At 42.4% G+C, this 23,144-nt stretch overlaps 1 protein-coding gene across 1 annotated transcript in view; it reads right to left on the bottom strand.

The window, feature by feature from the left end:
* Positions 1-23,144, bottom strand: part of CPED1 (cadherin-like and PC-esterase domain containing 1) — a 162,581-nt gene that overhangs the window by 102,711 nt on the left and 36,726 nt on the right. The window contains exon 3 of the mRNA XM_015412691.1: positions 1,150-1,256. Within this exon, the coding sequence (XP_015268177.1) occupies positions 1,150-1,256 (107 nt within the window). The remainder of the gene's footprint in view (positions 1-1,149; positions 1,257-23,144) is intronic.

The raw sequence follows: 23,144 nt of genomic DNA, 5'->3' as shown, positions 1-23,144 counted from the left end.
CTACACATAGAAAGGTCTGGGTTGTAACCCTGCTAACAACATATGAAGCTGTCTTATACTAAGAGCAAGACTAGTTGAGACCAGTGTTCCCTTTAAGCTGAGTTAGTGTGATCTAGCTTACAGTTTTTTAGCCTCCAGCTCACACATTTTTGTTTTAGCTCAGGAAGGATGGCTTCAGAGCAAACTAATTTATGCAGTAGCCAAATCACTTGCTCACAACTTTAATGCCAGTAACTCACAAAGTAGAATTCTTGCTCACAAGACTCCACAGCTTAGAGAGAGCATTGGTTGAGACAGTGAAAATCCATGACCAGATCTCCCATTGCTTCAGCAGTAGCCCCAGGGAGAGGACTGAACTGAATCAGGCCTGCAGTAGTAGAGGAAGTTAACACAAGCTTTCCATGCTGTTTTCCCCATGTAAACTACCAACTCCTGAAGATGCTTTCTCCATTTATGGGAAAGTTTCTCCATTTATGGGAAAGTTGTAGAACAATCTTGACAGAAAAGGCTCATAATGTCTCACATAGTATGACCCAGAGATAGACAATTAGTCTATCCTGCTGTGTTGCCTACTCTAACTGACAGCAGCTCTTTGAGGTCACAAACATCTCTTCTGCCCAAGGTCTGTTGAATTCTGGGGATTGAATCTGGGACTTTGTGCATGCAAAGGATGTGTTCCATTCTCTAAGAATCAACACATCTCTGTAGTAACTGGACAGTGATATGGGGGGAATGGGATATATGTTAATGTTGGCACTGAATGGTGTGCAGAATAGAGCAGTGAAACAAATATCCAAATCAAAAAGTCCATTTTGTAAAAAAAATTATAATTACTTAAGGTAGTGGTTTCTAACATGGTATTCTCCAATGTGTTTCTTGGCACCCACTTGCTTCTTTCCCAAAGCAAAGAGCTTCAGTAGAGCCCAGAAGGTATTACTTTTCTGTCTGCAAGGAGTACACACTTGGAAACAGCTGCATCCAATGTGAAACCTCCTTACATTTTCTGACAGGACCCAGACCCCATAGTGGCCATTTTGTTATGGAGTCCACAACCTGTGTTCAAAAATCCAAAAATGTCTACAGGTTTAATAAAATTGGGGACTCCTGATCTAAGGTATTGCCAACAACCATGACCCTTGGGAACCATACCTTCTGCAGTAACGTTTTTCGATGTGAGTCCAGTGCACTTAAGCAATTTTCATAGTCAGCTTTGCTGGAGGATAAGCAAATCATAAGGTTCCAGGGGTTTAATTCACCTATTAAAAAAAAGAAATGAAAGAGAAGCACAGTGAGAAAGAGAACGTTCTAGTCTGATAAAAACTTGGACTGAGCCATTCCAGAAAGCAACCTGTGTAAGTAACAATGAGGACTACAGTTACTCTTTCATTCACTGGAGAAATAATGGGAAATTATTCTGATGCCTAAAGTGGTGGCATATTTTGGGTGTTCTACACGTAGATGCCATATAATGAACTTGTACTAACTGCAACAACATGCAGAGCAAAACTGGTAGAAACTGGTTTGTTTAGGCAGTTCTGCTTCTTTATCTAGTTGTATATGGTTCTCTTCAGAAAGAAAAAAAATATTAAAGGTATTTATTTACTAAATATCTTCTCCAGAGATCTTAGTTGGCTAACCAAGGGCCAACATGACAGAAAGAATAGTGATACACTCACAGAAACAAAAACTACCAAGATTAACACAGAGACAGCCAGCAAATGATAGGTTAATTTCTTTTACTATGTAGTCCTCATAATAAAGTTGTTCTTGGGACAGGAGAGGCAATTTCTCACTCGGCCTTTAGGGAGCTATCTTAACATTTCACTTTTTTTTTTACTAGCATAGCGAGAACTTTCCTTGATTCTTAACCCAACTATTATTGTGACTAGTCCTTTCTCAGAGACTCAGAGCAACAATTAGTATTTATTTTCAATGGGAACCATGACATGGCAGGATGAAACCACACAAAGGTCCAAATGACTGCAGGCCAAGTAGCATCACAGGTTAGAAAAAGTACTGTTCTGATGGGCCCTTGGATCCACAGAGAGGTGGCTGGTTCAGCCCCATCTTTTTCTTGGTAAAGGCTAGAGCTGCAGCTAGATTGGGCTAATGGAGTAGTTGTGGCTCAGCACTGCACAGCAGCTGTTGCTAGGATCTTTACCTCTCACCCACCCCCATAATAATAGTCCATAGGATCTGTTTCTTATTGTTCTTTTCAATAGTCCGTAGGATCTGTTTCTTATTGTTCTTTTCAATTCTTGACAGCCTGCTGTACAAATTAAGCAGTATATTTATAAATAGCATCTCAGAGTCTAAGCAGACATGCCAAGTCCCTCTGGTTCCATGTCTTTCAGACAAACAGAAAACGTTTGAAAAAAGGAAAACTCTCAGCAGCCTTCAACCAGTTTCTGTGATTCTCTGTTCCTCACTAATAACTTGCCTGATCAACGGGGATGGATTTCTGCTAGCACTCTATTGCTAGTCTTCTTACTTGGATTTTTTAATTTTTAAAAACATATAGTGCATGAGGGGAAAGGCGAGGTGGGGAATGGGCAGCTATACTCATGTGTGTTTGAAACACTAAAGAAAAGGTTTGGTAATAAAGGGGAAAACCTCTCCAGCTCTGTGGGTTCTCTTTTCCTTACTATTGCTTGATCAAGTGGAGAGAAAGTGTTAAAACCAGGCATATTTAGGTGGGCCACAACATCCCTCTCCAAGACATGCAACCTCAGAACACAAGAGTATGAAAAAGCTATGCCAACTGGTCCCCCCTTAGAAATCTATCACTAGTCCTGTGGTTTTTTGGTGTGTTTTTTTTAATACCAATTGCTAGTGCTATCATAAGAAATATTAAAAAGGGGGGGTAGCAAGAGGTGGAGGGGTGAAGTGATGGGAAGGTTGTAGAGGAGGGACATGGATACAGTGGGAGTGGGTGACAATGGGGGTGGGTGTTCTGGGTATCAAGAGGTGGTGAAAAAACCCCAAATGGAGTACTATGCACATGGAGAAAAGCTGACTCCAAAGCAGCTTGAAAAAAATATTGATGTAACGTGTCCTCCAAAAAAAACAGAGAAAAAGCAATGAAAAATCAAAGCAACCCTCAGTCAGATGAAAATATATGCAGAAAAGAAAATACAACAACAATGATGCAGTTGGAAATCTGAACTGATGTAAACCACTTGTGTGGAAACACCCTTAATTATCAGTCCAATTTAGAATGGGGACACATGGGGAGGGGCTTAAACCTTGCCACTGATTTGAAGTGGCCCCCAAGGAGTCGCTATTTGTCTCACTGGGGAAATTTTTGTATAGCACTGTCAATACACATAAGTTCCTGCAACTGGGAAATTGGCCCCCCCAGGGTCGCCTCAGATTTGGAGAAATATGGGAGGGGGGAGTTTTAAAACCCATGTTGAGCTCCAGTTCTGATCTGAACTGGGCCCTGAGCAGGCCAAATAACTAAGCTTGGAAAATAGCTATGGAAACCAGCATGTCTGGTTAGACTCTTATTCTTATGTGGATGGACACTTTTGCCTAGATACCAGATGAAAATAAGATTACATTATTCTGACACATTTTGCTCTCCAGACTGACCATTTGGAATGTCTGCAATGGCCATTAAATAAGGTTGGACAAAGAATTAGTTGGCACAGAATGACAAACTTTTCATCTGAAGTGAGAGTTAGTATTTTGCTATAATGGAGATAGCAAGGGAAAGAACCAGCAGGATAGACTGGCCTGAAAACAACCCTGGGTACTGCCTTAACATTTGAAGTCTGAGAAAGAGTTTCTTTGAAGAAGTTGTTGCATAAAATATGCTTGATTGAATTTTTTTAATTTATTTAAAAATATGAAATCAATGAACAGATTTCATGAAATATGCTTTTGACGCCCCAGTAGTTACAGATAGTGAGGCATAGGGGAGAGTGGGTCAGGCCAGAGTTCAAATATTTGGTGAGCTGAGAACCCTCTTTCTCAGGGTTGTTTATTTATTTATTTTCTCCTCAATGGGGACCCAAAGTAACATACAACATTGTTTTCTCTTCCTCCATTTTGTCCTCACAGCAACAAACCTATGAGGTGACTTAGGCTGACAGAGTGACTAGCCCAACACCATACAGCAAACTGCCATGGCAAGGTGGGGATTTAAACCTGGGTCCTCCCAGACCCAGTTTCACACTCTATAGCACTATGTCAAAGTGATGCTGTGAGGATAGACTGGGAGTGGGGGAGACCATCGGTGCCATCCTAAGCAGAATTACACCCTTCTAAATCCATTGACTTAAATGAACTGAGAAGGTGGTAACTCTGCTTAGGATGGCACTGGAAGTATACCCTGAGCCTCTTGGAGGAAGGGTGGTAAAAACATGTTAAATATACCAGTCATTGAGCAACTGTTCAGCCAGCCCTGCAGCACTGTCTTTAAAAGCAATGTGACATGCATATTAGATGGTGATAATATTTGCCTGCCTTGACCTGGATAGCTCAATCTCATCAGATCTCAGAAGCTAAGCCCTGGTTAGTACTTGGATGAGAGACCAACAAGAAAGGCCCATGTTGCTACACAAAGGCAGGCAATGGCAAATTGCCTTGAAAACCCTACAGGTTTTCACCACCAGTGTTTATAGGGTTGCCAAGTCTGAATTTCGCCGCATCCACGTCACTCTGAAGTGACGTGACCACGCCGGGCACACTGGGGGTGGGGCCATGCCCATCCGAGGGAAAACCATAGAGTTTTCCCTCGGATGACCATGGCCCTGCTCCCAGCGGGCCCGGCGTGGTCGCATCACTTCTGGGTGACATGCACGTCAGGGTGGGGTTCCCCCCGGGGCCCGATCCGCCGCCGGCGGGGAACGGGTCCCTGGGGCGGGGGTTTCCCCACCCCCCGGGTGGACTTGGCAAGCCTAAGTGTTTACCTTCATCCTATGAAAACCTTCATTTAATTCCACACAAGAGCAGACCAGACTTTTGTTTTTTCAGGTCACTCAGCAACCCAACCAGGATGGATGGCTGGAAACAAAATTCTGGGAATCAAACCAAGTTCAATTTGATGATTGCTATGATGAAGAAACTGTGCAGGGCTGTTTCTATTTATGACAACAATCTTCTAAGGAGATGAAGAAGAAGCTCTTTTTGATGATTATTTATTAGCAGCTCTGTGCCAGCTGTTAGCGCAGCTCCATGCAAACCATTTCCACAGCTTCTGGCCGAGTAAGCCGTATGACTTCTGAAGACCAATTCTTAAGAATGAAATATTTTTTTATAACCCTGATAGTAGATAAAATAGCTGATTAGTGCCATCTGTTTCTTCACTGAAGTTTAAGATTCTCTGTGTAATTAATATTCTGAAAACCTAGGGTGCGAAGGGAAAATAGACTTGATGAGAAGTTTCCAACCTAATTCACAATTTAATTTAGGCCATTATGTTCCCATTGAAATTACTGGGAGTTAACTGATTTAAAAGGAGAAGGCTGGAACCTTTGGTTCTGTTCTGCCAATAATGGAGCCGTCCTCTGATGCAAGTGGCTTTGCGTCGTAAGCAGAAGAGGCTATTCAACCCAGATACGTTGGATTTATTTGGTTTCTGAATCAGGTTGTCAGATGACAAGGAAAGTTAAGCTGAAAATACTCTGATGATTCCACACTAAGGGAATAAGAAGAAATTTTCAAAAATAAATAAATGGCAAACTTCACTTTTAAGATGCCATTAATAACTTCCATAATGAGGGGAAAATACATGGCAACCCTTCTTTAAAGGCAAACATACCATACCAAGTCAGAGCAAACAGATCACAGAAATCCAAGCACTTCACAATGTTTTTCTAGTATCTTGAGCCTTGGTACTTTGGATGAACCCACAGGGGTATGTAGAATGTGTTCATCGTATTGGCATTCCATGCTGAATGCATGTGTGACAGACTACTTTTTTAAAGCTTAGAAGTGCTGCACAGAGTAAAGGACTATGAAGGGTTACTTCTTCACAGAAACAGAGAGCCTTGAGTGACAGGCTGCTTCAAGCAATCTGATTGGTTAGCATCAGCTGAGCAGAAAAGTCTTGAGAGAGCTGCATGCTGAGGAGAGAGTCAGTCAGATTTCTGCCCTGACTAAGTTGAGTACTGACGATCTGATTTCAGCCTTAGCTGAAAGCACTTTAACACAGACAGGAGAACTGGGAGAAAGTTGGCAAGGAAGTTTGGAAAGTAGGCGAAGACTCACATTTGGGCCAAGGAAAGGGGATAGATCTTCTAGAGACAGAAGAAAATTTTCTACCCAGTCAAATAGGGAGTTAGTTCTGAGGAGTACAGAGATCCCTGGTCTGGTGTGGTTTGAAACTGCCTTTAGAGATCTTAAGGGTCAGTTAAAAACTCAAGATGAGTATTGGTGGTTTCAAGAGAAGGGTACAGGGTACTGGAAAGGGTGTACTACCCTTCTGGAAAATAAAATAGACAATATTCATAGAAAGTATGCTGAAGAGTTTGGGAAAAAGACTCTCAACCTAGATTTAAGTCACTGGGGTCCCGGTCACACGGCAAAGTTGCCGCAGGAGAGGCACGGGAGTCCCACAGATTTTCCCGGCGCGATCTCACCTCAACATCTGGGAAGCGCAATGCTCCCGTGGCGAACCTGTGGCTCCCCGCCGAAGGTGCGGAGTTAAAAACTAGTACCCACGAGGTACTAGTTTCCGGAAACTGCGGGGCAAGGGCGGGCATCTGACCGCATTTCCGGTGGACTTCCGTGGCATCCGGCACTCCCCCATGTCCCGTCGCAAAGAAGGGTTTTTTCCCCCCAAGTCTCCACAGGATGTGCACAAGCACCCAACGGAGCATGCGCACAAACAGGAAGCGGCGTTTGCCACAGGAGCCGTGCAGCGCTAGTGCCGGTTTGAACGCACCATGCTGCTTCTTTGCCGCGCTGCGGACTAGCCGTCTGATCTGCACCTGACGCCTCCCAACAGGACCTCCAAAGGACTTCTGATCGGGCTGCCGGGGCAATTAGCCACGCCCCCCACCCCACATTTTCCGGCCCGTGTGACCGGGGCCTGGGAAAAGCTTAAGAGACTCTCATTAGCCTGAAACATAAGAATTAAATCTGTGCATGTACTGGTTTTCCCTCAGAAATTTCAACGCCTGATTTCACCTGACCTTTCCCCTATATGTTAAACAAAATATTTTGTTATCTTTGAATTTCCAAGCGCCTCGAGTGCCATTTGTTGTTTAAGTTAAAGGGGGCTCCTGATCCTTCCCTCAGAATCCTGGGCTGAGCCAGCAGCCAAAATATCATACTGCGACAGGATGGGACAACCAGGGTTTTACAGCAAAGAAGAAAATACATTACTAGGGTGGCTCAGTCAGTAAAAGGCAAAGAAAAACGGAGGGAAAATCTTGCCTCTGAGGAAAGTAGACGGGGTTGTCATAGCATATGTCAGGAATTTTTTCTGAGCCAGGTACTCGAACTATTCTTCTCAATTCCTTTATTGTGGAAAAAGTCCCTGGCATCCAATAAGGCCATTTGAGAACATTTGGGGGAGGGGGAGCAGCTCTGACCTCTGGTAGAAGTTGCATCATATGCAGCCCTTGGAATTCCTCTGAACCGTCATTGGCTAAAGGCTCAACCTCAGGTCTCTTCCTTAGCTGTCATTAGGCCCCTTCTGAAATTCTCCTCACCAAATACTATGGGGTCTCAGGCATCTTACCTCTCTCCAATTGCTGTAGGAGTGGGCATCATTGAATATTCATTGGTTTGCTGCATCCTTCAACCAGATATCTTTTTTTATTTCATCATTCTCTTAACTTTCCTGTGGTTTTCTGAACTGCCATAAAACCCCTTTACAATCTATGACCTCTGTATCTGAAGGATTGCCTCTCCCTGTATGAACCTCTGCAACTGCTACAGTGCTCTCAGGAGAACCTTCTGGTTGTGCCTCCAGTTAGAATTGCACAGGGGTAGAGTTGGAAGTTAAAGTGGCCCAGGAGCAAGCCAAGGTGGTGCTATGAGCCACCAAAGTAGGGACATCTCAGCTTACACACGGCCAGTAGTGCCAGCAACAGGTGTCTGCTCACCCCACCAACCAGTCAGTGTTGCCACTGAAGAGTCCATACCAATTAGCCCATTACACTGGCAGAACAACGGGTTTGGCTCTGCGTGCTTCTGGCTAATAGCCCTCCAGAACAAGGGTCCATCAGGAACTTTCCCTGTGAGTTCACCCATGTCACTGCAGCCCATCTGTGAGCCTTTTCCTTTGGAGCTCTGACCCTCTGGAAGAGGTGAGCGAGATTTCATGCCTTGAGAAAGGCCGGGTTTTTTTCAGTTTAAATGGAACATATTTCGAGTTCATTTTGGCGTGCCTTTTTATATGGGCATTTGCTAGGCACCTTAGTGGAATTTATTTTGGGCAGAATGTTTACATTTTCAGTTGTGATGACAGAGAGGTATTCATGGTGTTAATTGTTAATGATTTTATGATGCCTTTTTATTGCTGCCTTGAGCTTTCTAGAAAGATGGGATAAAACCCTTTAAAAACAAAACTTATAACAAATTATATACTATCCTGCTCTCCATTTCCTGTGGAAATTTGGTCAACAGCCTGCTCACTACCAGTTCATGATGATTAGGCCATTGGCCTTAGGCCCAGCCTGAAATTACATGCAGGGTTTTCAACCGTTATTGTTTCCTGGGCCTAGCAGTACTTCTTACTAAGTACTACAAGATTGTCATGTAAATTCTGTCTTCAGCATTCCTTCAAATTCTAGACCAGCTGGAGAGAGTGGTGGTGGTTTGCTTTTAGGAAGGAAAAAAACCCCATTCTACTGCATGTGCAGATGTACGCACACGATTCTCTGGATTACAGTCAATATGTTAGCAAATATATACATTTTCATGCTGAGGATGCTATTTTCAGGTTCTCCTGTAATCAAAATCCAGCAACATTGGCTTCACCCTTTAAATGTCTTATGCATAAATAAATTATACTGTCTACAGCCATCTGTGAAATAATTCCAGCTAGCTCACTGAATTTATGTGGACCTATTTATTTATTTGCAGTGTAAAAAGTTAAAGGTAAAGGTTCCCTTGCTCGAAAGCCAGTCGAGTCCGACTCTAGAGTTGCGGTGCTCATCTCCATTTCAAAGCCAAAGAGCCAGCGCTGTCCAAAGACGTTTCCATGGTCATGGGGCCAGCATGACTAAACACCAAGGCGCATGGAACGCTGTTACCTTCCCACCGAAGTGGTACCTATTTATCTACTTGCAATTTCTTGCTTTCGAACTGCTAGGTTGGCAGGAGCTGGAACTAGATACGGGAGCTCACTCCGTCATGCGGCACACTCGGGTCTCGAACTGCTGAACTACTGACCTTCCACAGCCTGCAGTTCAGCGTCTCAACCACTTGAGCCACCGCAGTGTAGTTACTCCAAATTGTGGATTGCTTTTTAAAAGCCAGTTTGGTGTAGTGGTTAAGCGCGCGGACTCTAATCTGAGAGAGCCGGGTTTGATTCCCCACTCCTCCATGTCATGCCTGCCCCTGCTGATGTCATGCCTGCCCTTGCTGATGCCCCTGAGGAGGCACCTGCTAGCCAGGATCCTGTGGACTTACAGGCTCCTGAGGACAGTACTGCAGCAGAAAGGCAAAGACTGGATCCTGTAGCTGAAAGCTATCTAAGTGGTGAGGAGGATAGAGCCTCCCAGGGAACACCTGCAAGGGATCAGTCTCTGCTGCAGCCCAGTGATTCATCAACAGACTCACCACCACATGTAACCAGGCTCTGGAATGTAAGGAGACAACAGCTGAGAGAGCGAAGGCAGAATGCACGCATGCGTGCCAGAAGATCTGTTAGCCCTGCATATTGACAGGATCCTGACCTTGCTCCCGGCTAGCTAATGAGTTGATTAGCTAGCACTGTATATCTGCAAGTCTGTTGCCAGCAGTCATTTGTGCTGGCAAACATCGTTTCTTCAGGACCTGAATCCTTGCGTCTCTGCCCCAGACCTTGTGGAATTCTTCTCTGCTTGATCCTCGGCTTTTGACCTTCGGCTTTGTTGACCCTGCGTTCATCTCTGACTCCTCTGGTATCGTTGTGATTTATGGACTTGAAACTTTGGTATGTCTGACCCTGCTTTTGGACTGTGATTTGAACCTGCTTGAACCTTGCTACCTGATTTGCCCGGCTTGACCTCGGACTGTTCCTGGACTTTTGCTTGCTTGCGTCATGCCCCCTGGTCCTGCTGTGACACTCCACTTGCACCTGGCTGGTTGACCTTTGGCAAGCCGTAGTTCTGATAAGAGCTGTCCTTGAAAAAGAGCAGTTTCTGACAAGAGCTCTCTCAGCCCCACCCACCTCACAGGGTGTCTGTTGTGGGGAGGGGAAGGGAAAGGAGTTTGTAAGCCACTCTGAGACACCTTTGAGGAGTGAAGGGCGGGGTATAAATTGAATCTCTTCTCTTCTTTTATCCATAGACCCAGGCTTCTTCCACATACAGCAACCATTCTCCATGTAGTTTTAGTTGCCACTGTGAATGTAGACATTCTGAGTGGCAAAGTGTATCCACATGGCAGTTTTCTCCACACTTTCCTTGCCTTCCTTTCCCCACCACCACAGAGGGCTTTTTTTTGGACTTCAAAAAATTCAGCAATTGAAGTATTGTTATAACATTTAAAGGATCTATCCACTAGCTCCTCTGAATTAACAGCTTTCTTTTTTTTCCTTTTAAAAACTTAAGTCTCTAGCCCCTTTTGTTGTGAAGTTATAAGGAAAAGGGCATAATATTTGCTCCAAAAAGGCTTGGAGACTTGCTTTTTTTTAAAAATGGAATCTTGGAATTCAGGGACATGGTGTATAGACTATTCTCATAAAGCCATAAAGGTAAAGGTAAAGGTTCCCTTGCTTGAAAGCCAGTTGAATCCGACTCTAGAGTTGCGGTGCTCATCTCCGTTTCAAAGCCAATGAGCCAGCGCTGTCTGAAGATGTTTCCATGGTCATGTGCCCAGCATGACTAAACACCAAGGCGCACGGAACGCTGTTACCTTCCCACCAAAGTGGTACCTATTTATCTACTTGCAATTTCTTGCTTTTGAACTGCTAGGTTGGCAGGAGCTGGAACCAGAGACAGGAGTTCATTCCGTCATGCGGCACACTCGGGTCTCGAACTGCTGAACTACCAGCCTTCCACAGCCTGCAGTTCAGCGTCTTAACCACGAGCCACTGCAGCTCCTTATAAAGCCATGTTGTTCAGTCGCACAGTCGAGTCCGACTCTTTGCAACCCCATGGACCAGATCACGCCAGGCCTTCCTGTCTTCCGCCGTCCTCTGAAGTTGGCTCAATTTCATGTTCGTTGCATCTATGACACTGTCTAGCCATCTCATCCTTTAAAGCCATAGCAATATGTTAATTGCAAATTGGGGGAGGAAAACAAAACAAAAAATCCCTCTGGTGGGAGGAAATTATAGTGGAGGGGGGCAAGGAAAATGGTGACAATGGGGACAGGAACGATAAACAATTGCACCCTTCTGTCCACATGTCATGGAAACATGCTTAGACTGAAACCTTTCCAAAAAGATAATACCAAATTAGATTTGGAAAAGACTGCAGCTAAAAGGGGGCAGAGACAACAAGTGGGGATGACATCCGGTAGATCTGGATGCCCAATAAAAATCAACTCTAGTTTGAGCATCAAACTGCAGCAAAATCTCCATATGGAAGCAGCTGTGATAGACTTTATTCCAGAAAAGAAGTCGTTTCATTTCACACTAAATTCAAAGAACTAACTCTAACAGTCATGAATAAAAAAACCAACAACCCTGACCTGGACAGCACAGGCTAGCTTGATCTTGTCAGAAGCTAAGCGGGGTTGACCCTCACTAGTATTTCAGTGGGAGACCTCCAAAGAATGCCAGGGTTGTGACATGGAGGCAGGCAATGGCAAACCACCACCAAACATCTCTTGCCTTGAAAACCCCATGGGGTCGCCATAAATCAGCTTTGACCTGATGGCAAAACACACACACACGCCGAGAAAAGCTGTTCCCTGTAGTAATTAGGCATATTCTTTGTCTGGGACTCTCTTTCATTTACTAATTTGTTCCTATTAGCAGTAGAAAAGAGCAAGAGTCCAGTAGCACTTTAAAGATGAACAAAATTTGTGACAGGGTATGTGCTTTTGTAAGTCATTGCTCAGTGACTCATGAAAGCTCATACCCTGCCACAAATTTTGTTTGTTTTTAACTGAACTCTTGCTCTTTTCTACTGCTAGCAGGAACACAGCTACCCATCTTGATCTTGTTCCTACTAATAATATACAGGATTCTGAAGTCCTACCTCTAACCATTCCTATAGTACTTTTCTTTTATATTCAGATGTTTCAGAAAGCATTGCTACACTAGGCCAATGGATGAAATTCATGGAGTCTCCATGGCATTTTCCATACCTTCATCTCAGATATCCATACAAGCTCAGATATCTTTGCAGGCTTAAATTGAATAAGCATTGGACTATGCATTAAAATGCAAGTGTTGATCCTTGCTTTCAAAAGGACGTGTGTTCAGATTCAGGAATTAGGAATTCTTGAGCTTCCGGGTGCGGCGCGTCGACGGGCGGACGCTCGGCGAGTTCCGAGCCGCCCGTCCCGCTTTTGCTTTCGTTTGAGCTCCCCGTTTTATCAGGGGAGCTCGACCAGCCCTCTTAGGGGGAGGGCTGGAGTAGGGGGCACTTTCTGGCCCCTCCCGCATTCGGCAAAGTAGGGGGGGTGACCAGGACAGCCCCGAAGCCGGGCAAAAGACTGGGGAAAAAACATGGTCGCCATGTTCTTGAAAACGCTGCCAGCCGCTTTTTTTAATTCACCAGGTGTTTGGGAGTTATGGATTACAAGCAACATAGAAGGCTAAAGAGGAAGTGTCAATGGAGGTGAGAAAGTTGAGAGAACCCCCAATCAATGTGCCCCAGTGTGAGACGCAGACTGGCCGAGAAATTGAAAGGGGCAGAGAGGACACTGCGCTATTTCTGTGGGGGAAGGGAATAATCTGATGATCCTGTGTTGTGTTGGTTCGGACAAGGAGAGAGAAAGAAAATAACGGAGACTGTATTTGTGATTGGTGTCGACTCTGGCAGTAAAGGAGATTAACGGTGAAGAAATTGTATTTGAGACTATGGTTTTAAAAATGTGGCTTGCAATGGAGGAAGAGGCGTGTGATGAAAATGCAGATGTGGAAGAGATGACAGTTGAACAGTTTTTGAGAGCTGTGAGAGAGGCGGTGCTAGAGGGAGTGCAAAGAGGATGTGAGGAAGCATGCACAAAGATTAGGAAGAAATACAATCTACAAGTTGAGACAGAAGAAAAGGAACAGCAGGAGCAATTTTTGATGACGGAGGTTCCAGAGGAGGAGGTGACAGAGGATAATCAAAATAAGAACGATGAATGGGTAAAGGAGGAAAATTTGGGGAAGATACAGATGGATGAATTTGTGGAAGTGACAGCCTTGCCATTAGAAGAATTAAAAAAGAACTTAAATCAAGAACAGCAAGGAACCAAAGTAGGATTGCCAAAAGAAAATAGACAAAGCTGGACAAGGAATAGAGAGAGAGAGAAAAGGATTAAAAGAAGGAAAAGACGAGCGTGGGAATTTAAGAACAATAATAAACCCGGGAAAATGGAATGGAGGAAAATGAGAGAGGAGAAGCGAAGGAACCAGGAACATTTAAAGACCGTAGGCATATAGATATGCTGAGACTGGAAAATAGACTGTGGATGTTTAAAAGGAAGAGCAAACCATACGAGAAGATAGGAAAGATCAACCTTTTGTGGATATAAGATGGAAAAATGACCAATAACCTGCTTATCTAAGTATTTATTTGTGTTAACGGTGAAGGTGTTAGGACAAAGGGTGATGGTAATAAGGGTGGAGTAATCATGTTATATTGGATTATTGTGGTTGGAAACTAATTAATTTTTGGATTAAATGATTTTGACTAATAGTAGGAAGGTGTAGCTAGAGTTGTGAAAAATTTTAAGGTCATTAATGAATTGAGTTAAAAGTTAATATTTAAATATTTAAATGTAAAAATTTAAAAGGTTTGGGATCATGCTTCGCAGGATTGGTGGTGTATAAGTAGGTTCTAAATTGTTATTGGCAATGGCGTAGAGTGTGCATGTAGAATTTGGGTCAGTTTCGAACTCCAGAGTTATGGATGATAATCAGATAGTTTATAGTAGAAGACGACGAAGTTATAGTGTGGATGAAAATTATTGGGATCATGCTTCGCAGGATTGGTGGTGTATAAGTAGGTTCTAAATTGTTATTGGCAATGGCGTAGAGTGTGCATGTAGAATTTGGGTCAGTTTCGAACTCCAGAGTTATGGATGATAATCAGATAGTTTATAGTAGAAGACGCCGAAGGAAGTTAAGGGGAAATAAAGAATAAGGGAGTTAATTGGAAAGTGCAAGTTGATACAGAGTTTCTAAAAATAACAATGATAATAATAATATAAACTAATATAAAAATAAAGGTTTTTTGGGATTGTGAAATAATAAAAAGGGTAATAATAGGAAAATAAAATGAAAATGTAAGTATTAACTGTGACCCTATATTGTACTGGTAAGATACAGGAGAATGGTTAGAAGTTAGATCTGCATAAGGAGAAGAATAGGAGTTTACCAAGAAGTTATATCAGTGATATGAACTGTTAGCTTTGAAAGACAGTATATAATGCCTTAAAGGGTATAAGAAGGATAGTTTTTTTTGTTCAACACAGATTTGATATTAAGGAGGATGATATGAACTAAAAATATATGGTAGGCAAGTTGGTGAGTTATTCTGTGTTGCTAGAAAGGATAAATGTTGTTGTGATATTTGTATGCATGTGATCTTTCAATGAACTTATATGGATGTACAATACGGGCTTATAAAAACCAATAAATATACTTTAAAAAAAAAGGATGTGCGTTCAGATGGTACATTCACATTATTAATCCCCCTGCTAGCTTGCACAAGAGTTTGTACATCCAGACATCAATCCATCTTTATTAAAGCATTAATTGACCAGTACAAATCATAACAACTCATAACAAGCCACAGTTGATAAGAAAAAAATTAACTCCCACATATAATAAATACTTGCAATGAGTAATAAGTAAAATTATTATTAAAAATCTTCAATATGCATATGTATCTGGTGGATTTTACAAGCTGCCACACAAAACTTCGCACTAAGTGCTGAGATCAGTGGGCTTTCATCTATAAGTAATATTCTAGCATACACTTAATCTGATCAACCAGGATACCTACTGAGTAAGGGAAGACATTAATCATATTTTCCCTAACAGAAAGTAAATTTAACAGGTTAAGACTCAAGGTGGGGCCTACAACAAATATCTACGATTTAGCGTGGTTGGGAAGCGCTCCTATTTCATCCATTGGTATTTGAAACAGAGTCAATTGATCAGACATCCCAGTATAATCTGTATTGCTGCGGGCTCAGCCCGTCACTGCGTGATCAGTCAGTGCACATGGGGGGGGGGGTTGCTTGCTTTTGCACATGTGCATAAATGAGGGTGCAGTTTTTTGCACATGCGTTTTCCAATTTCTGGGAGTCGAGTCTCCACTTTGACTGCTCATGGATCCTTCGCGGAGCTATGGTCACCTGATCACTCCCTTTCCTGCTCATTTTCAAAGCTGGCCTAGAGATGGGGACGATTATGCAGTTATGTGCATATTGCTAAAGGAGCAAAAAATTGGAACCCAGCTGGGATGGAATGAGCAGACCATCCCAACAGCCTGAGAGCGCACTTGAGTGATCAGACTGGGGAAAATCCATCTGTGACCCATCAGCAAGCGTTAGGACTGGACTTTCTCCAGTGTCTTTCTACTCCATTTCAGGGACGGGGCAAAATGGGGTGCCAACAACTGCAGAACCTTTCACAGGTGTTGCTGTCTGATTGTGCACTTTAGATCCATCTGGCATCAGCAGCTATATCAGATGTCTGAACACAGCCTCAATGACCCATACCAAATTATTGGCTTTTCTGTACATTCAAGGAATTAATGGACCCATGGAGCTTTTCAAGTGTATGTTGTTAGATATATAAAATGAAAGAACTCCTGGTTCTTGATCAGGAAGGGAAAGAAAGATTCCTTATAGGATGTAGGACTGTAAATTCATTTCCAAAAAATGTCTTTTGTGTAACTTCTAAAAATATTTATTTGATTTTATTGTTGTAACATTATTTTGCATGGTTGTGTCCATTCATGGAATTGCCCCATATTTACACTTGCTTCATTTTACCTTGAAGTCAACCCCCTTGTTCCTTCCCTATTTCTCTATCATACTGAAGTCTCACATACTTTTCACAGGAAATCAAAACAGGTAATCTCAAAAATTCTAAACTAAACTTACAAGTAAAGTTAAACTTTAAAAAAAAAACAAAATGATCACAAGTCTACACATGTGGTCTTAAATTGAAGCGTTTTGCTGAAAGCCAGGACTAAAGAATGCAATGGAATCTCTATTTTGCTTTCCAAACAAAAATTAATGCATGCAACATATGTTTCTAATTGAGAAATGAATATTCTGTGTACATCTGTGGTGCCTGCATCCTATATTTAAGAGAAAATAAGGCAAGACTGAATGTGACATTTTAACTTATTTATTATTCCATGATACTTTTATGTCGTGATTGCCAGTCCATTTCTTTAAAAGTGATTAAAAACAAATGTATTAATCTTTCAAGAAACTTTGTGCTTGTAGTAGCATCAGCGGGTCCCTAGCCATGTTTATTTAACCTTAACTCTGTTGGATTGTTTACACTGCTTGAACTTGAATTCAATTTACTTAAATTTTCTCAGACTTTTGTATTTATAGAAGCTGAGCTTCTTGTGACCTCCCAATTCATGATATTTCCTTTACCCTCCAGTAATGAAAAGAACAAAAGACCCAGTGTCTTATTTATTTTTCTAAACATCTTTCATTCCCTTAAATAGGTGGGTTCTTATATCGGAAAATGGTAACCAGATGTTTACTGACTACACTAGAATTTTCCCCCCATGTGCTTTTATTTTCATTTGCAATAGTTATTTTTTCTGAAATGAAGGAACATGTATACAGCTTGAATTCAACAAGAATAGATAGTTTCCTGGCTGCCACTGGAAACTGCCCTCCTCTTCCAACTGAAAGATTATTTAAAAAAAAAAACTTGAGGGGGGAAATTTCATAATAGGAGAAAGTCTAGCTTGTGGTATGCTTGATATGCTGAGAGATGTTTTTTGTGGGGAGGGGGATTCCCATCTGGATATTGAATAACTTACAAGTCTATAGCTTTACTACTTCTGTCTGCCTCAATTTAACCCTCCCCCCTTCCGCCATGACTGTCCTCTCCTCAATTTTATTCTCAAAGGATTTATTCTGTAAGGTAGGTTTGGTTTATTTATTTGTATTTATTTATTAAAATGCTTATATCCCACCTTTCCTTGTGGCTCAAGGTGGCATACAAAGTAGAATTTAAAACATCACAATTTAAAACCAACAAAACAAAAATGCCATCTTTTCTCAAACATGGACAATTTATACTTCATTAAAAGATTTCCCATCTTCTTCTGAGTTTTACCAGTCCCCTTCTTGTATCTCATCTAAATGCATATTCAACATGGTAAAATGAATGTTTACTAATCTCAAACTCTTTGAAAAACAAGAGGCTGCCTTAACAGAAAGTATCAACTCTCACCAAGTGATGGCACATATGAATATTCACCACCCAAACTTATTACGGACCTTGTAGTGATGGAAAGAGCTAGAAAGGACAGTGTCTATTTCCCTGTTTTATGGTTTTGCTCTTGTGCATTCAGTGGCACCTCCACTGAAGATCTTGTAACTCCACAAGGCAATTTGTCCTATAGTCAGGTGTCCTTGAATGAAGAAAGCTTCCTTATTACAGCTTGATTTCAATGGTCTTAAGCCCAATTCTCTGATGTGTTATGGTCACACCCCCTTTTAAGGGCAAGAACATTTGTTTTCCTTCTTCTTGACAATCTGAAGGACCATCAGTGACGTCCCATCTTAACAGGATTCTTCTCAAGGATCACGACGTAGAGCCATCATGGTGTAGAGCAGGGGTCCTCAACCTGTGGCCCACGGGCTACCTGAGCTCTTTCTGCATGGCCCTTCAACCTGCTTGTTTGCTACTATCACACTCAAGGCATTTTCCTTCAGACCCACACTGGTCTTCCTGCCTCAAGAGGCACCATCTACTGCTGTTCTTCCTGTCCTTTCCTTGAAAAAAAAACAACCCCAATAGCAACATTGTTTCTTCTAGTCTCTATGGTTCCGTCTGTCAGTCCCCTCTTGGTCTTATCCTGCATACTAGCATTGTGGCCATTCTGGGTGCTTTGCTAGCCAGCAAATCTCAGGTATCTGTACCACTCAGCTTTTTCACTCCCCCCTCCATGCATTAACATGTTGAAGGGTATATATGCGTGTAAGGAAAATAAAGCAGCTGTGTAAATGGGTACAGATGTCTAGCCTGCTTTTGCAAAAAAGGCGGGGAAAGGTCAGTAAAAGGACTGGCAGTGCAACGGTGACTGGGGGACACCCCACAGCTGGCGCAGAAAGGTGCAACACTTCTGCTTCTGTTAGGTGCCTACCATTTTTGTCCTTCATCATGGCCAGCTTTGCATCGAGTATTCCCTTGATTTCCAATTCTCTTGCAGAGATCTCTAGTCCCTCCCATTCTATTGTTTTCCTCTATTACTTTGCATTATTCATCCAGTAAAGCCTCCTTATCTCTCCTTGCTTTTCTCTGGAAATCTGCATTCAGTTGGGTAAATCTTTCCTTTTCAGCTTTACCTTTCACTTTCCTTCTTTCCTCTGCTATTTGTAAAGCCTCATTAGACAGCCACTTTGCTTTCTTGCATTTCTTTTTCTTTGGGAGAAAAGCATGGTATAAATATCTACATTAATTATCTCCATTATATTAACATTAATATTTTTCAAGATTTACTGATATGTTTTGCATTTTGTATCCTTTTTTGTCTTACTTTATCTTTTCTGAATCTTTTCTACCCCGTTTATATCATTTGTAAAAGAATTCAGGAACAAATGGAGACAATATTATAGCCAGCAGTCTAACCACTGCTAACAAAAATGGCATAGATAGAATATGGACAAAAAGCAGTAAAAACACAGTCTTGATACTGCAGCTCATAGTGGCAGCTGTATTGTTTTGGAAAGCAGTAACTTTGCTGATGTATGTTTAGTCTGTGACCTACTATAATTTCTGTGGTCTCCCCCCCCCCCTAAAATGGCCAGTCCTGCTTCTTCTCTTCTGCTCCAGCTGCGGAAGACTGCAATAGCAGTTATGAGCAAGAGCTACATAGGGAATTTACGCTCAAATACTTTGGCCACAAAATGAGAAGGGCACACTCACTGGAGAAGACCCTGATGCTGGGAAAGATTGAAGGTCAAAGAAGATGGGGATGGCAAAGGATGAGATGGTTAGACAGTATCATAGATGCAACAAACATGAAATTGAGCCAACTTCAGAGGATGGCGGAAGACAGGAAGGCCTGGCATGATCTGGTCCATGGGGTTGCGAAGAGTCGGACTCAACTGTGCGACTGAACAACAAAATTGAATTCCAAGATTTACTTCTGTACCATCCATACACAGGCACACAAGTATTTGTTCATAGAAAGAGGAAGGTTTATCATTGAATCATATATTATATGTACATAATGTTGCCAGAAAAATAAAAAGGAAGGTTATGGTGGAGAGAGAGGGAAGCAAAAAACTGGGTAGGAAGAGAAACAATCTGAAATGTAGGAGCAAGAGCTGAGTCCAGTAGCACCTTAAAGACTTATTAGATTTCCAGGGTATAAGCTTTCGAGAGTCATAGCTTGCTTCCTCAGATTGTTGAGAATTGGCAGATTGTTGTAGTAGTAGTGTAGTAATGCAGCTGTAGTATTCCTGTAACATATTTGCCATATGCTAGCAATTGATACAGCCGTTCCAACGTATTTGCTTACCATCACCCCATTGTTTAAGGGACTATACAGCTGTTACTTTGGGTCTGCTTGGGTCACAACATTCTTCTGTGACAGTCGGTATTGTCTAACCTGACTGGCAGCAGCTTTCCTGGGACTCCAGTAAATGTCTTTCCCATCACCTGCTCCCTGATCATTTGAACTGGAGATGCCCAGGATTGAACCTGGTACCTTCTGCATGCCAAGCAGATACTCTGCCACTGAGCCACAGCCCTACCCCAGAGCTGTGCATTCACTTGCACAATGTGAAATGCGTTCATAGATACTAGCAATGCACCTCCTACTGTCTGATGAGCATGGAACACATGGAAAGTTCCATGGCAGAAATGAGTTCCTGCTTTATAGGGCAATCCTAAAGACACTTTCCTTAATCTAAGCGCTATTGGATGACATGGGGCTTACTTATGAGTAGACTTGCTTAGGTTTGCTCCATTAGGTTGCAGTTCTAAGGACAGTTTCCTGGGAGTAAGCCATACTGAATAACATGGATTTAGTTCTGAGTAGACCTGCTTAGGATCGCTCCCTTAGTTGTTTATATACAGACTATATTCATGGGAGAAAGTCTTACTGAGTGGGATTCTGAATAGACCTTCTTATGATCAACTACTTACAATTAACAAGAGACGCTTAGGATTAGGCCATGAAGTGAAAGAATACATGGGAAAGTAATTTGCCTTAAAACTAATAAGAATTCAGGAACAGAGGGGAGAGTAAGGAATGTTTCATTTTTTCCATTTATGCCATTAGCCTCATCCATTGGTTCAGAGCCAGCTTTCTACAACTCTTTACAATATCCATCTTAACTTGTGGAGGAACATGAAGCACAAAGGCTTCTGAAAACCTACAAGTGTTCAAAAAAAATTACTTGATAGCTACTAAATTATATGTGGGAAGGACAAGCAATTCTTGTCTGTTTACCTGACCATTTTCATTTCATATTGCCTAAACCTTTTAAGTACTGCCTCTAAGGAGCACATTTTTATAATTTAGAATAGTTCTACTAGAAAGGTTTTATGACACAACATAAACTATATGTCTTCAGAAACTAATATATCAAGTATCACAGTTGCAGAAACATAACAAAAATGTAGCCTAGCAAGGGGAGAAATAATGTTTCTCCATCTGTTTTCAAGGAAGATCATAAGTTTGGTATGTAAGCAAGTTACTTCACTTCCTAAATTTATTTGAAAAGCTTATTCTTAAAAGCTGGGAATTGGATCAAACTACAGAACATTTCAAACACATGGAGTCAAATTAGCAGCAGAATTTTTGCTTTAAAAATGGCATCTGTTGAAAGTTTTTGATACAGTTTCTTTATGGGGAAAGTTATATGTACATTTGGATATTGACAGAAAGCACTTACATTAAATCCGGCTATGTTCTTACTTCTGGGAGGGAAATGTAAGGAACTGATGTTGCTTGCCTGAAAACATGTGTCAATATTACCCAAAACTGAGACCTATGTAGTTCACTAGTGACTTTGGTTAGAAACCTCTACTAGCTCAATACTGCAATCCTAAACTAGGCTCGCCAAGTCCCCCTGGGGGGCGGGGAAAACCCCGCCCGAGAGGCCCGTCACCCGCCGCCAGTGAATCAGACCCCGGGGGGAACCCCACCCCCAAAGCACACACCATGCCTGGTGTCAGCACGTCACCCGGAAGTGACGTGATCACGTTGGGCACGTTGGAAGTGGGGCCACAATCATCCGAGGGAAAACTCCTATGGCCCACTATCCAAATCAGGGATGAGAGGCTTCCAGGAGTATGCTGTGAGCAAAAGCCTTGCTCTCTCACAGAATATCACCAATTCCAGTCCAGGAGTTTCTTGCAATATAGTGAGACCCTGGCTACACCAGTACTGTGAGTTCTTTTTCAGGATCCAGGCTACACACCAAATAATTACTGCTTTCTTAAAATAAAGAAGAAAATCTATTACAAGAAAAGTTACAAAAATTACAAATATCAGTACATGTTCAAGTTCCCAAAGCACACAGAAAAAAATTAAACACCCTAACCTATACTTTTTCCTAATTACAGGAGGTTTATCTTACAGACATAAAAAATAAGTCTTATGAAAACAAGATCGATAATACCTTCTTCTCCTATTCAGTCAAAGCTGATAAAGAAATGGAACAGTCAAACTGAAAAGAAACATGCTTTAGTAAAGTAACAAGTGTACAACAATGACCTTTCTTCACACAGCAAGTTTATCTAACCTGGCCCTCTCAAGCCAAAGGGGTGCAATTCTAGCTCACCTCCTCGTGGTGCACCTTGGATAATGCTAAAGAGCTAGAACTAGGCTTGCCAGTCCCCAGGTGTGGGGGGGGATCCATCGATTTCATGGGCTCCTGTCTGTCGCCAGCCAGCTGGCTGGTGGGGAAAAGCCCCACCCACAACAGTGACCACTGGCAGCCACCCTTATCTCTCCCCTCCTGTGAGATTTAAAGGATCCTCCAGCTGATCGGCAGGAGCACATGGCCCACTGATCAGATGGCCCTTTAAATCTTGCAGGAGGGGAGGGATAGGGGTGGCTGCTGAACTCCTTGGAGTACGCCTGAACTCCAAGCGGTGAATTCGCTGCTTGGAGTTCAGGCATGGGCAACCCCCACTTGCAAAAAACCATTTAAAGGGAAAGTTCTGGTGCTCTGCTAGCTGCACTGGCTCCAAGCTGAATACTGGATCAGGTTCAAGGTTTTGATTTTAACCTATAAAGCCCAACACGGTCTTGGACTAACATATCTTTGGGACCATCTCTCCTGGTATGTCCTCCAAAGAAAATTGTGCTCTATGGACAATAGTCTCCTGGAGGTCCCCAGCCCCAAAAGTGTTTGTTTAGCCTCAATCCCCAGCCTGGTGGAATGCCTTTCTAGAAGAGATCTGAACCCTGCAAACTTTGATGTAGTTTCACAGGGCCTGCAAGACAGAAACGTTTTACCAGGTCCATGGTTGAGGCAGCGAAGTTCCATAGGAACTGGCCTCCCCCAGCCCCTTGACCGTCATCTATCCTGTCATTGTACCAGCTTTTCCATCAACATACAGGCTGTACGATCTCACTTTGGATAACTAATGTTATTCTGTGCCTTATATTGCTATCTGATTTTATCTTTAAAAAACAAACAAACAG

Source organism: Gekko japonicus, unplaced genomic scaffold (assembly GCF_001447785.1).
Source record: "Gekko japonicus isolate JY-2015 unplaced genomic scaffold, Gekko_japonicus_V1.1 scaffold550, whole genome shotgun sequence".
NCBI lineage: Eukaryota > Metazoa > Chordata > Lepidosauria > Squamata > Gekkonidae > Gekko > Gekko japonicus.
This window is presented reverse-complemented; position numbering and strand designations above follow the sequence as displayed.